This window comes from Falco rusticolus, chromosome W, assembly GCF_015220075.1.
Source record: "Falco rusticolus isolate bFalRus1 chromosome W, bFalRus1.pri, whole genome shotgun sequence".
NCBI lineage: Eukaryota > Metazoa > Chordata > Aves > Falconiformes > Falconidae > Falco > Falco rusticolus.
This window is the reverse complement of record NC_051209.1, coordinates 3,118,482-3,131,414: the sequence shown is the minus strand read 5'-3', so window position 1 is coordinate 3,131,414 and position 12,933 is coordinate 3,118,482. Positions and strand designations below refer to the sequence as shown.

The 12,933-nt window shown below is 44.1% G+C and overlaps 1 protein-coding gene across 1 annotated transcript in view; it reads left to right on the top strand.

The window, feature by feature from the left end:
- Window positions 1–12,933, top strand: part of LOC119140884 (CDC42 small effector protein 2) — a 50,098-nt gene that overhangs the window by 32,339 nt on the left and 4,826 nt on the right. Inside the window, exon 2 of the mRNA XM_037372549.1 lies at window positions 5,012–5,113. Coding sequence (XP_037228446.1) covers window positions 5,012–5,113 — 102 coding nt within the window. The remainder of the gene's footprint in view (window positions 1–5,011; window positions 5,114–12,933) is intronic.

Here is a 12,933-nt window from a genome sequence, read left to right as displayed (position 1 = left end):
GAACAGGACATGCAGCTTTTCTGGAACCCATTTTCTGTTGACATTGAAACTGTTGATCCAATTTACCAAATGGAATTGGCCGAGCTACAGACTTGTGACTCGCTGAAAGATGCATTCAAATCAAGCAGCCTTACTAATTTCTATGTGTCTCTCCCCTCAGAGACATATCATAATCTCAGGAACCATGCACTCCAAATTGCAACCATCTTTGGCAGCACCTATGTCTGTGAGCAGACTTTTTCCCAAATGAAACATCTGAAATCTCCAGTCAGATCCAGACTAACTGATGAACACTTGCATCACTTGCTACGACTGGCAGTGACAAATATGGAACCTAACATTGACCATCTCATTAGCCAAAAGCAGGCCCATAGTTCACATTGAAATATTATTTGGTTTTGTTGCTTACAATTGTTCTTCATTTAAAATATTGCATTCTTTTCCTTGTTTTTTGTGCACTACTACAAATATAATATGTGTGGTGACGCAAGTTGAGGCAGACTGAAAAGAAACACTATGTCTGCATGGATGGGTTCGGAAAAAATGGCCTTTATTGTTTATACAAACTATTTATGTATCTTAGACAGTGCAGGTGTTAGACCCTGATAGGTTTTTGTGTCCTCCTTCTTTCTTGCTATTTGCTGTTGCTGTAGGTGCCCGTATGCTGCGGTTCTAAGTTCCGGTTCTTCACATCCTGTTTACAGACCCGACAATCTGTGGCTGTCTTAAAGGTACACGGCTAAGTCTTTGAAGTCAACTAACTTATCTGCAGACCCACTGCAGACCCCAACAACTCCCCCTTTTTGTTTTTTGACCAGCTAGTACCAGGTTTGTCATGTTCTGCAGGGCCCTTGCAAACATGACGGCAAGCAAACAATATTGCCAATTGAGTGAATGGATGCCAAAAAGGCTGACATTTTCTCAGATTTTGGTAACATGTTGCTGCAATGGGGCGCCTAAAATACATGCAGCACATACCATCCAAATCCTCACAGCCATGTTCTTGAGCCAACAACAAAACCCAATAGTTGCTCTGTTTTGTATATAATGGTGGCAAATTTGACTCACATTCTTAACTACCTAACAAACAAGGTATCGACATTCAAAGTGCAAACAATATTGACTTCTTTTGGGCTAACATTATACAGAGGTAATCAATTATCGAAAATATCAAGACTTTCAGTAAGATTCTTCATTCCCCGCATACATTCACTTTTTTGCAACAATGTCTGCAAGTCAGTTTCAAGGAAGGGCACACCAAACAAGAACTGGTTCAGTAAGGAGGCCACACATTGGTTGTTGGGTTGACTGGCGGCAGCAGTGCTCCCACGGTCTGGCATGCTAAGCTCAAGCCACACACAGCGAGCAGGTATCCATCGTGGACCTTCATCTGTAGAAACACAAGCATAACCTCTCCTCCAAGTTAACAATTCATGCGGTCCCGACCAATGCCCGGTACGAGGGTCTTTCATGCGTACTAAGACACCTTCATGCTTTCTGTAATCGTGCCTCTGGGGTCATTCCCTTCATTCCCCCTTTTTGGGTGTTGGGGTTTTTTTGTGGGTTTTTTTGTTTGTTTGTTTTTAGGTTTTTTTGGGGTTGTTTTTTTTTTTAGTTAGTGCCACTTTATTAATAGACTCACACCAATGTGTACCCCCAGCTAAAAATACACACACTACGCAGACTTTGTTATTTAAAAGGTGATAGGTTAAAACTACTTGTTCACACACTTCCATCTCATCCTAGTTTCTTCTCATACTCCCTTAAAGTTATTTAACTCTTTGCTGCAGGATCTCAGCTGCACATCATTCAAAGCAAGGGCAAAACTGCACATTATCAATGTCAAAACAACCCACTGTCTCTGTTCCGTACAATTCTACAATTCCTTATTCCTTTTTTTTTAAAAAAAAAAAGAGTAAAATACATTTCAACCACTGTAATACAGTAGAGTATAGACAGCTTTTCTGCGTGACAGAACAGTCACCCTGTACTGAGAAACAGTTTTTTGCAAGGCCTGTACTACTTTCCAAGCAAATGGTGTGTGAACGTGAGGATTACCAGCAGCTGCATCTCCCAATACAATAGGACATGCGTGCGGTGCATCGGTGGAAGGAGTAGGAAGATCAAGGAGCGGTCCGCCTATCTGTTCCACTAAATCCCAGTTTCCGTCTCTTAATACCCCATCTCTTACAGCCTGCCAAAATCGCCGAGTGTCACGCGTCATTACTGTACCACTGGAAACTGGATTTTTACCACCTCCACCTTCTTCATTGCCTGTGACTGATAAAGTTGGCGTAGCTGGACCCGAATCCGGGTTTTCGGCATTTCCATCCTGCGCAGGCAGGGCCGGAGCTGAGGGGGCGGGCGGGGGGGGCCGGAGCAGAGGGGGGAAGGCGTGCGGGCTGGGGGGAGTCAGGGGGGCCTGGATCGGTCCACCGAGGTTTCTGCTTGCTGTCCTCGTCCTCGGAATCGGTATCAAGTATAAGTCGATGCAGTTGGAGAGATTTAGGGGATTCGGGGCATTGGGGAGTGGCGTCTGGTAAGGGACACAGTCTCTCCCCCTCCCCCACCCCCTCATCCTCTTGTCTGTGTTCTGGAGGGGGATACAGGGGAGGTTTGAACGATGTACCCTCATTCGCATTTTACTGACTTTTTAAGTCCCCACTTGCTTCTTGCGGAGTTTGAAAGTCCCCACTCGCATTTTGCCGACTTTTTAAGCTCCCACTCGCGTCTTGTGGACTCTGCAAGTCTCCACTCGCATTTTGTAGATTTGGCAAGCCCCCAGTCGCATTTTGCTGATATTTCAAGCCCCCATTTGCATTTTGCTGATTTTGCAAGCCCCCATTTGCATCTTGCGGATTTTTGAAGCCCCCTACAACATGTCTAAGCAGTCCCCATGTAGGCAAAAACCCGGACGCCTCTTTGTCCCCTTTTTCCAGAGCTTCTGACAGTGTTGATCCTAAATTGTCCCAGGTCCACACACTAAGAGCAGTCACGGGGGACATTTCCACTCCATGTGTTTTGGCCCACAATAATATATCTTTTAACCGAAGCCCATCTAAAGTAATTCCACGCTTCTCTAATACTAATTTCCACGTTGATAGCACCATGGTATCTTCTTTAGATAACTTAGTCCCCATGCTGTCCCTGGTGGCTCACCTTACCGGTGTCAGTTCTCCCGCGATCTTGCAGCCACTTGCTGCGCTACTCCGCTTCACCAGGCTCCGCCTCCCCAGCAACCCGCTGGTCACAGTCTCAGGATCGCTCCTGACACCCCTTACCGGGGTTGCATCGGCACAGTCTCAGGGTCTCTTTTTGATACCTTTTACTGGGATCATATAGGCACGTCGGGGTCACCAAATGTGGTAACGCAAGTCGAGGCAGACTTAAAAGAAACACTATGTCTGCGTGGCTGAGTTCGGACAAAACGGCCTTTATTGTTTATACAAACTATTTATATATCTTAGACAGTGCAGGTGTTAGACCCTGATAGGTTTTTGTGTCCTTCTTCTTGCTTGCTATTTGCTGTTGCTGTAGGTGCCCGTATGCTGCGGTTCTAAGTTCCGGTTCTTCACACCCTGTTTACAGACCTGACAATTTGTGGCTGTCTTAAAGGTACACGGCTAAGTCTTTGAAGTCAACTAACTTGTCTGCAGACCCACTGCAGACCCCAACAAATATGTACAGTGTGCATAGGAATTCGTTCATTTTTTTCCAAACTATATTCCGGCCCCCGACAGTGTCTGAGGGACAGTGAACCAGCCCCCTGTTTAAAAACTTTGAGGACCCCTGCTCTAGGGTATGGTCATTTTCAATGAGAAACTGTGACGACTAGCTACTTAACAGTGCAGGTTTATTAGTGCAAGAGATATACAGGTTTCTTTGATTGCCGGCGATAGTGACTGTTTGCAAAAAGGCACAATGCAAATAAAATGTTATAAAGTAAAAAATGTGTGAAAAAGTTACAAACAATACAGTCTGGCTACAAATATTAAAAAGTAACTCTAGAGATAGAAATATCTCTAGAGTCTCCCGAAAAAGTGCTTAGTTTAAGTCTCACCCAAGGCGTTCCAGTGGGGGGAGAAGCAAGGCTCAGCCCGTCGGCCAATCCCAGGAGTCAGTCTCAGTGGCATCTTTCCTTAAGTTGTTCTCAGTGGTGTCTTCCCCACTTGTTCCCCTCATTCATTCACTTTTTATGCTTCTCCTTTTTATGCTTCTCTTTACTCTCAGGTGGAGCTTGAGTGACTCTAGTCATACATTCCTTTATTATGATTGGTGTAAAGTTATCTCGCTTTCATTTAAAGATACAGTTCACTCTAAATTTCCTACACATGCTCCCCAAGCGGGGTATTCACTCTCTTTGGGGGGGCCATTTGAGTAGGAGGTAGGAGGTTGCGATCTCCCACTACCACAATTATTTTACCCTAGCATCCTTGAGTCTTGTCTCTTCAGCAGTTTTTCTTTTAGCAGTTAGCATGTCTTCGTCAGAAGGCTTTGAAGTGCTGAGGGGGCCTAGTTCCCAACCTTCTCTCACTGATAATGAGGCTCTTGCTTGGTCTTTGCCACAGTTGTTGGCTCAGCAACAGACATCTCATATATTTTACAGCCGCTATGCAGCTTATCGGCTGTATGGTACCATCATGTTCCCAATCCTGCAGGGAGTACAGCAGAGCCTGGCCGTGGTGTCTCCACTCTGCTCCACCCTCCACTGCTCCTCTAGGATAGCAGGTTGTGTTGTGTGGTTTAGGGAACTGTGGTGATGTAGATTTTGTGCATGCCAACCATCTGAAAGTGGCAATTGTTTATTTCCCTAAAAAGCTTTCTGTAATACTATGCTTCTATTAGGACTCAAATTTTCTCTAATCCCCCCCCTCAAGGTGATTTTCCCACATACTCCTATGAAAATAGCCTATGGTGTATGAAATTATCTATGGGCAGTTAACTTCTACATGTATGTCAAATGTGTTTTTAAATGAATCTCAATCAGATGGTTTCTTTACATGCCTTTCAGAAAAGACGACGGCGGATTGACCAAAGCATGATTGGGAAGCCAACAAACTTTGTTCACACGGCTCATGTAGGATCAGGAGACCTATTCAGTGGAATGAACTCAGTAAGCATGAGTGGATGACGAATATTTCATCTTTGATACAATATGGGAACATGACTATTGCGGCTGAAACAATTAGTTGAAGGAGTGGTTCTCAACTGAGTTATGAGTTTCTGTAAAGCTGAAAAACAACCTGCTAGTGTCTTAATTCCAAGCCTTAACCACTTGCGTTTAAGATTATGGAATATCATATTAACAATTCCTACATTTACTGACAACACAAAGTACATTTTTTTAAAATTATACAAGGTATATGTAGAGTACTTCTTAAATTTATTCCAATAACATGTATGAACTAAAATAGAAGTATATATTAAAATATACTAGAGTATTTCAGAAAAAAATCTTTTAAAGTATCTTAGAATTCCAATTAGATTTCTTAAATATTGTTAAAATGTTGTTTATATAAAACTCTGTAACTTTCCTTAGTTTATAGTTCACACAAATATTCTTATTGTGTGTACTTATTGAGCTTCTCACTATTTGTGATGTGAATTATTTCCAGAGCAAGCAACACTGATGTCACAAATGGGGTTTTGTGGCTTCCTGTAGATGATGGGAACTATAAGTATTTTTATGTCTTTGAAAGTGGAAAACAGAGACTGAGTGGTGGGTTAGCCTTTGCCAACAGCCAAAATCCCACCTAGCCACTCACTCACTCCCCCTCCTCAGTGGGACAGAGGGACAAAATAGGATGAGAAAGCTTGTGGGTCGACATAAAGACAGGAAATCACTTACCAATTACTGTCATAAGAAAAACAGACTCAACTTGGGGAAAAATAATTTAATTTATTGCCAATTAAAATAGATTCATATAGTGAGAAACAAAAAGACAAACATCAAACCAACAAGTTTTCTCCTCCCTTTCCCAGGCTGAACTTCACTCCTCCTTGACCTGCCCCAATGAGCTCTGTGTGTGTGGAGAGGGTTATGGTCAGTACATAGTGGTTTTTCTCTGCACCCTTTCCTTTTCACAGAATCATAGAATGATTTGGGTTGGAAGGGACCATCAAAGATCATCTAGTCCAATCCTTCTGCCATGGGCAGGGACATCTTTCACTAGACCAGGTTGCTCAAAGCCCCGTCCAACCTGACCTTGAACACTTCCAATGATGGGGCGTCCACAACTTCTCTGGGCAACCTGTTCCAGTGTCTCACCATTCTTATTGTAATTTCTTTTCCCCTTACGTTCAATCTAAATCTACCCTCTTTCAATTTAAAAATGTTGCCCCATGTCCTGTCACTACGGGCTTTGGTAAAAAGACTCTCCATCTTTCTTACAAGCCCCCTTTATATATTGAAAGGCTGCAATAAGGTCTCCCTGGAGCCTTCTCTTCTCCAGGATGAATCCCAACTCTCAGCCTTTCTGCATAGGAGAGGTGTTCCATCCCTCTGATCATTTTTGTGTCCCTCCTCTGGACCCGCTCTAAGAGGTCCATTTCATTCTTGTGCTGAGGTCCCCAGAGCTGGATGTAGAACTCCAGGTGGGGTCTCACAAGAGCAGAGTAGAGGGGGAGTCCTCTGCAGGGCTGCTCTCAATCCATTAATCACCTAGTCTGTACTGATATTGGGGATTGCCCTGACCCAGGTGCAGGACCTTGCACTTGATCTTGTGGAACGTCATGAGATTCGCACAGGCCCACTTCTCCAGTATGTCATGGTTCCTCTGGATGGCATCCTTTCCCTCTAGCATATCAACTGCATCACTCAGCTTGGTGTCATCTGCAAACTTGTTGAGGACACTGTCTACATCATTAATGAATATATTAAACAGTACCAGTCCCAATATGGACCCCTGAGGGACACCACTTGTTACTAGTTTCAATTTGGACATTGAGCCATTGATTAACTCTCTGGATGCAGCCATCCAGCCAATTCCTTATGCACCTAATAGTCCATCCATCAAATCCATCTCTCTCCAATTTGGAGTCAAGAATGTTGTGAGGGACCACGTCAAAGGCTTTACAGAAGTCCAGGTAGATGACATCTGTAGCTCTTCTCTTGTCCACTGATGCAGTCACTCCAGCGTAGAAGGCCACTAGGTTGGTCAGGCACAATTTGCCCTTGGTGAAACCATGCTGGCTGTCTCCAATCACCTCTCTGTCTTCCATATGCTTCAACATAGCTTCCAAGAGGATCTGCTCCATGATCTTACCAGGCATGGAGGTGAGGCTTACCAGTCGGTCATTCCCAGGGTCCTCCTTTTTAAAAATGGGTATGATATTCCCTTTTCTTCAGTCACTGGAGACTTTGCTTGACTGCCATGACTTCAGATATGATGGAGAGTGGCAAGGCAACTACATCTGCCAGTTCCCTCAGGACCCTGGATCCTACGGGCTTGTGTATGTTCAGGTTCCTCAGGTGATATCAAACTGGATCATTTCCTACGATGGGAAGGACTTTGTTCCACAGTCCCTGCCTTAAGGTTCAGGGACTTGAGAGATGTGGGAACAGTGATTGCCAGTGAAAATGGAGGAAAACAATCAGAGTACCTCAGCCTTCTCCATGTTGGTTGTCACTAGATCTCCTGTCTTATTTATCGGAGGGAGGTGAGGGTGGTATACATTTTCTTTAGCCTTCTTTTTCTGACCAATGCACCTGTAGAAGCCCTTCTTATGATTCTTCACATCCCTTGAAAAATTCAGCTGCAACTGATTCCCACTGTAGGAAGCAACTCAGAGTGGGTGAGTGAGTGAGTCCCACTGTAGGAAGTGGGTTAGAGTTAGTGAGTGAGTAAGTCCTACTGTAGGGCGCGGGTTTGAGTCAGTGAGTGAGTGAGTCATACTGTAGGTAGCAGGTTAGAGTGAGTGACTGAGTGAGTCCCACTGTAGGAAGCGGGTTAGAGTGAGTGTGTGAGTGAGTCCCAATGTAGGAAGCAGCTCCGAGTGGGGAGTGAGTGAGTCCCAATGTAGGGCGCGGGTTTGAGTGAGTGAGTGAGTCCCACTGTAGGAAGCGGGTTAGAGTGAGTGACTGAGTCCCACTGTAGGAAGCGGGTTAGAGTTAGTGAGTGTGTCCCACTTTAGGAAGCGGGTTATAGTGAGTGAGTCAGTGAGTCCCCCTGTAGGAAGTGGGTTAGAGTGAGTGAATTCATCCCACTGTAGGAAACGGGTTAGAGTGAGTGAGTGAGTCCCACTGTAGGAAGCAGTTTAGAGTGAGTGAGTGACTGAGTCCCACTGTAGGAATCGGGTTAGAGTAAGTGAGTAAGTCCCACTATAGAACCAATTCAGAGTGGGTGAGTGAGTGTGTCCCACTGTAGGAAGCGGGTTAGAGTGAGTGAGTGACTGAGTCCCACTGTAGGAAGCGAGTCAGAGTGAGTGAGTGACTGACTCACACTGTAGGGCACTGGATAGAATCAGTGAGTGAGTGAGTCCCACTGTAGGAAGCGGGTTAGAATGAGTGAGTGAGTCCCACTGCAGGGCGCAGGTTAGAGTGAGGGAATGACTGAGTCCCACTGTAGGAAGCGGCTTAGAGTGAGTGAGTGAGTCCCACTGTAGGGCGGTGGTTAGAATGAGTGAGTGAGTGAGTCTCACTGTAGGAAGCGGGTTAGATTGAGCGAGTGAGTCCCACTGTAGGAAGCGGGTTACTGTGAGTGAGTGACTGAGTCCCACTGTAGGAAGCGGGTTAGAGTGAGTGAGTGAGTCCCACTGTAGGGCGCAGGTTAGAGTGAGTGAGTGTATGAGTCCCACTGTAGGAAGCGGCTCAAAGTGAGTGAGTGAGTGAGTCCCACTGTAGGAAGCAACTCAGAGTGGGTGAGTGAGTGAGTCCCACTGTAAGAAGTGGGTTAGAGTTAGTGAGTGAGTAAGTCCTACTGTAGGGCGCGGGTTGAGTGAGTGAGTGAGTGAGTCACACTGTAGGTAGCGGGTTAGAGTGAGTGACTGAGAGAGTCCCACTGTAGGAAGCGGGTTAGAGTGAGTGTGTGAGTGAGTCCCAATGTAGGAAGCAGCTCCGAGTGGGGGAGTGAGTGAGTCCCAATGTAGGGCGCGGGTTTGAGTGAGTCCCACTGTAGGAAGCGGGTTAGAGTGAGTGACTGAGTCCCACTGTAGGAAGTGGGTTAGAGTGAGTGAGTGAGTCCCACTGTAGGAAGTGGGTTAGAGTTAGTGACTGAGTAAGTCCCACTGTAGGGCACGGGTTTGAGTCAGTGAGTGAGTCCCCCTGTAGGAAGCAGGTTAGAGTTAGTGAGTGTGTCCCACTGTAGGAAGCGGGTTAGATTGAGTGAGTGAGTGTGTCCCACTGTAGGAAGCGGCTCAAAGTGAGTGAGTGAGTGAGTCCCACTGAAGGAAGCAACTCAGAGTGGGTGATTGAGTGAGTCCCAATGTAGGGCGCGGGTTAGAGTGAGTGAGTGTGTCCCACTCACTTTCCTGATCCCATCCCTACACATTTGGGCAGCATCCCTATATACTTCCCAGAATTCGTGTCCCTGCTTCCACTGCCTATGCATTTCCTTTTTGCACTTCGGCTTGACCAGAAGGTCCTTACTCAGCTATGCTGGCCTTCTGTCTTCCTTGCCTGATTTCTTATGCATGGGAATCAAGAGCTCTCGTGCTCTAAGAAAAATGTCCTTAAAAGCTGCCAGCTCTCTTCTGCTCCTTTATCCCTGAAGGCAGATTCCTAGGGGGTCCCATCCACTAGTTCTTTAAACACCTGAAAGTTTGCTCTCCTAAAATTCAGGGTCTTGACTTTACTCTTCACCTGGCTCATATCCCTTGAGATCACAAATTCCACCAGGGCATGATCACTGCAGCTCAGGCTGCCTCCAATCTTGACCTCTCCAAATAGTTCATCTTTGGTGGTAAGCAACAGGTCCAGTAATGCTTCTCTGGTTGGGCTGTGTATCACCTGGATTAAAAAATTATCCTCACACTCCAAGAGTCTCCTGGACTGCATACAGCTTGCTGTGCTGCTTGTCCAGCAGATGTCAGGGTGGTTTAAGTCCCCCAGCAGGATCAGAGCCTGTGAGTGTGATACTTCTGGTAGTTGAAGTAAGAACACTTCATCAACATCCTCCTCTTCATCAGATGGCCTATAGTAGACACCAACCATGAGGTTTCCTCTGTTGGCTTGGCCCCTAATTTTCACCCATAAGCTTTCAACCTGTTCATCGCTGTCTTTCGAAGGCAACTCTGTGCAGTCAGTCCATTTTTTTACATAAGGGGCAACCCCCTGCCCCTCCTTCCTTTCCTGTCCCTTCTGAAGAGTTTATAGCCATTGATCGCAGAGCTCCAGTCATGTGAGTTATCCCACCAAATTTCAGTGATAGCGATTAGGCCATAGCTTTCCAGATGCACAGTGGCTTCCAACTCCTCCTGTTTGTTACCCATTCTATGTGCATTGGTATAGAGACACTTCAGTTGGGCTGTCAACTGTGTCACCTTTTTGGAAGTTCAAGCCCCAATTCCTTTGCGGCATTTCTCAGGTGTTCCCTTGTTGGTTCCTAACACATCAGTAGCCCCTGGTTCTTCTCTGTTGCTCAAAACTCCATCCCCTTCCCCTACTGAGTCTAGTTTAAAGCTCTGTTTGGGCATGGGTTCTCCACAAGCTGTAGTCTTTCAGGAATATCCATGTTTGGTGTGGGTCCTCCACAGGCTCAGGGAGTATCTGCTCCAGTGCCTGGAACACCTCCTCCTTCTCTGACCTTGGTGCTCCCTCTGTTGTTTCTCTTTTTGTTCCTCCCTCCTCTCTCTCCAGTGGTTTTTCCCTTTCTTAAATATGTTTTCACAGAGGAATCACTAACTTTGCTCATAGGCTCAGTTTTGGCCTGCAGTGGGTCTGTTGTGGAGCCTGCTGGAACTGGCTGTATCTGACACAGGGCAGCCCTGCATGGGAAGCCCCTCTTCTCACAAAGGCCACCCCTGCAGCCCCTCTGGCTACCAAAACCTTGCCACATATACCCAATACACTAAGATATATATTGAAAGTGACCTTATGAGAATAAATTTATTTTGTACTATTTCATATTTTCTGTGGAATGTCAATATATTTTTAAGGTCATTAATACACAATCTAAGAAAAGAATGGCATATAGATAAGGATGAAAAATACTTCTTGACCTTAATAATCCCCTTTAAAGAAGTCATTTCTTTATGGTGGATTTTAGCAAAGGGGAAGAGAGAGTTCTGTCAGGGGTATTAGAATAAAGAACAGAGCTGTAAAGAAAAAAGTCAGTTTTAGTGTAGGCAAGTGAGGTCATTTGTAGCTTCCTAGAAACTAGTTTGATTTTTTACAGCTTACTGCGATCAGAAGAAAACTTTCATAACTCAGTAATCATTGGGGAAGGGCAAAACTGGGAAATCTGACATGGCAAAGAAAGTACCAGGTTTTCCCTGAAAGCAACATTATGGATTGGAAGTAATTTATACTAAAACATCTGTAAGCAAGTTAAATAGACAAGCACTGTTTCAGCTTGATAAAATTAAATTAAAGCTAATTATCTATTTAATGAAATATATTACATTAATATTTAAAACTATGTTTAAATTACAATAATTAAATGAGTGGTGTTCTTAATAAAATTTTTAAAATGCATGGCTTTTTGCTTTTTAGATGTTTGCTGCTCTTCCTGTGAGAACTTTTCCCATTGTCACAGCTGAGCAGCCTCATGGGAGGCTTGTGTTGGTTGTCTGAAGCTTTACTCTCTCACTTCAGACTTTTTCCCCTACTTGCCCTCACCTTTGCCTTGCATAACACCCAACTCATCTCCAGATAGTAGATAATCATTATTGTCTCTCTATATGGACTTTTTCTTTCATTTTAACACTCATAACTGTTTGTATCTCTTTCTCTTTTTTTTCTTTTGGATAATGTGCTGCATCAGTGACTAGAGTGATTTTTCTGAACCCAGATAAGAAGAGACAGCATGCAAAAAATAATCTATTTCTCTCTCTTTTTAGAATTACAAATCTCTACTTTTTCATATTTGCCTATTTTCCTGCCTCTTCCTTGGTGACTCACTGTGGTAATATTTCATCCAGTCTCTGTGTTAATTCTTGACAGTGTAAATTCCAAGATCACAGGCTTCTCTTCATGTGTTTTTCTGCTACTTAACTTCCTTTATAGTATGGATGTTATATTACTTCATGAACTTACTTCTGCCTTCTCTCTTCTGAATATCTTAGGAAGACCTCCTGCAATTTCATTAGCTTTTTCCCATATAAATTTGTGAATAAATTCGAACTGCTCTGAACCTTTTTCATCAGCATTGTTATTTATTATATATCCTCATGCTTCTGAGTACAGTAGTTTTCTGACTACTGAAATATTTTGGGGTTTGTTTGCCTTCTCTGTAAAGAACCTTGCTATTTTGTCAAAGGCAAAATTATACAGTAGGAACCCTCTGTGCACCGTTCCCTTCTCATTCCCATCACCTTCTTTTCTTAGTTTTTCTCATTTACTTAGTTTTCTCTTGTTTACTTTCTCAAGGACCATCTTATTTCCTGATTTTAAAGGGGAGGGAAGAAATTAATTAGCTAGATATACAACATAACAGATTGTATGATCTTTAATTGGTGTGATCCCTTTCAAAATTCTTGAATCCTTATCCTATCTAAATTAGACGTAAAACAGAAAAGAACCTTTGTTATTATGTATCATCATAGGGAAGGCAATGCTGTCTTTGAAGGAAAAAAGCATTTTATTGTGCTTGTTCTTGCAGTTTAGACTGTCTAAAAAGGAGAGTGCTTCAGAAAGAGTGCCACCTTGTCAGCCCACAATTCTGTTAGACATGCTTTTTAGTCAGTGTTTTTGACATTGTATGTATCCTACATAAATTTTCATATAGAAGATGGCCACTGAACTACTAATGCAGTCAAGCTTACATTTGCTGGAGT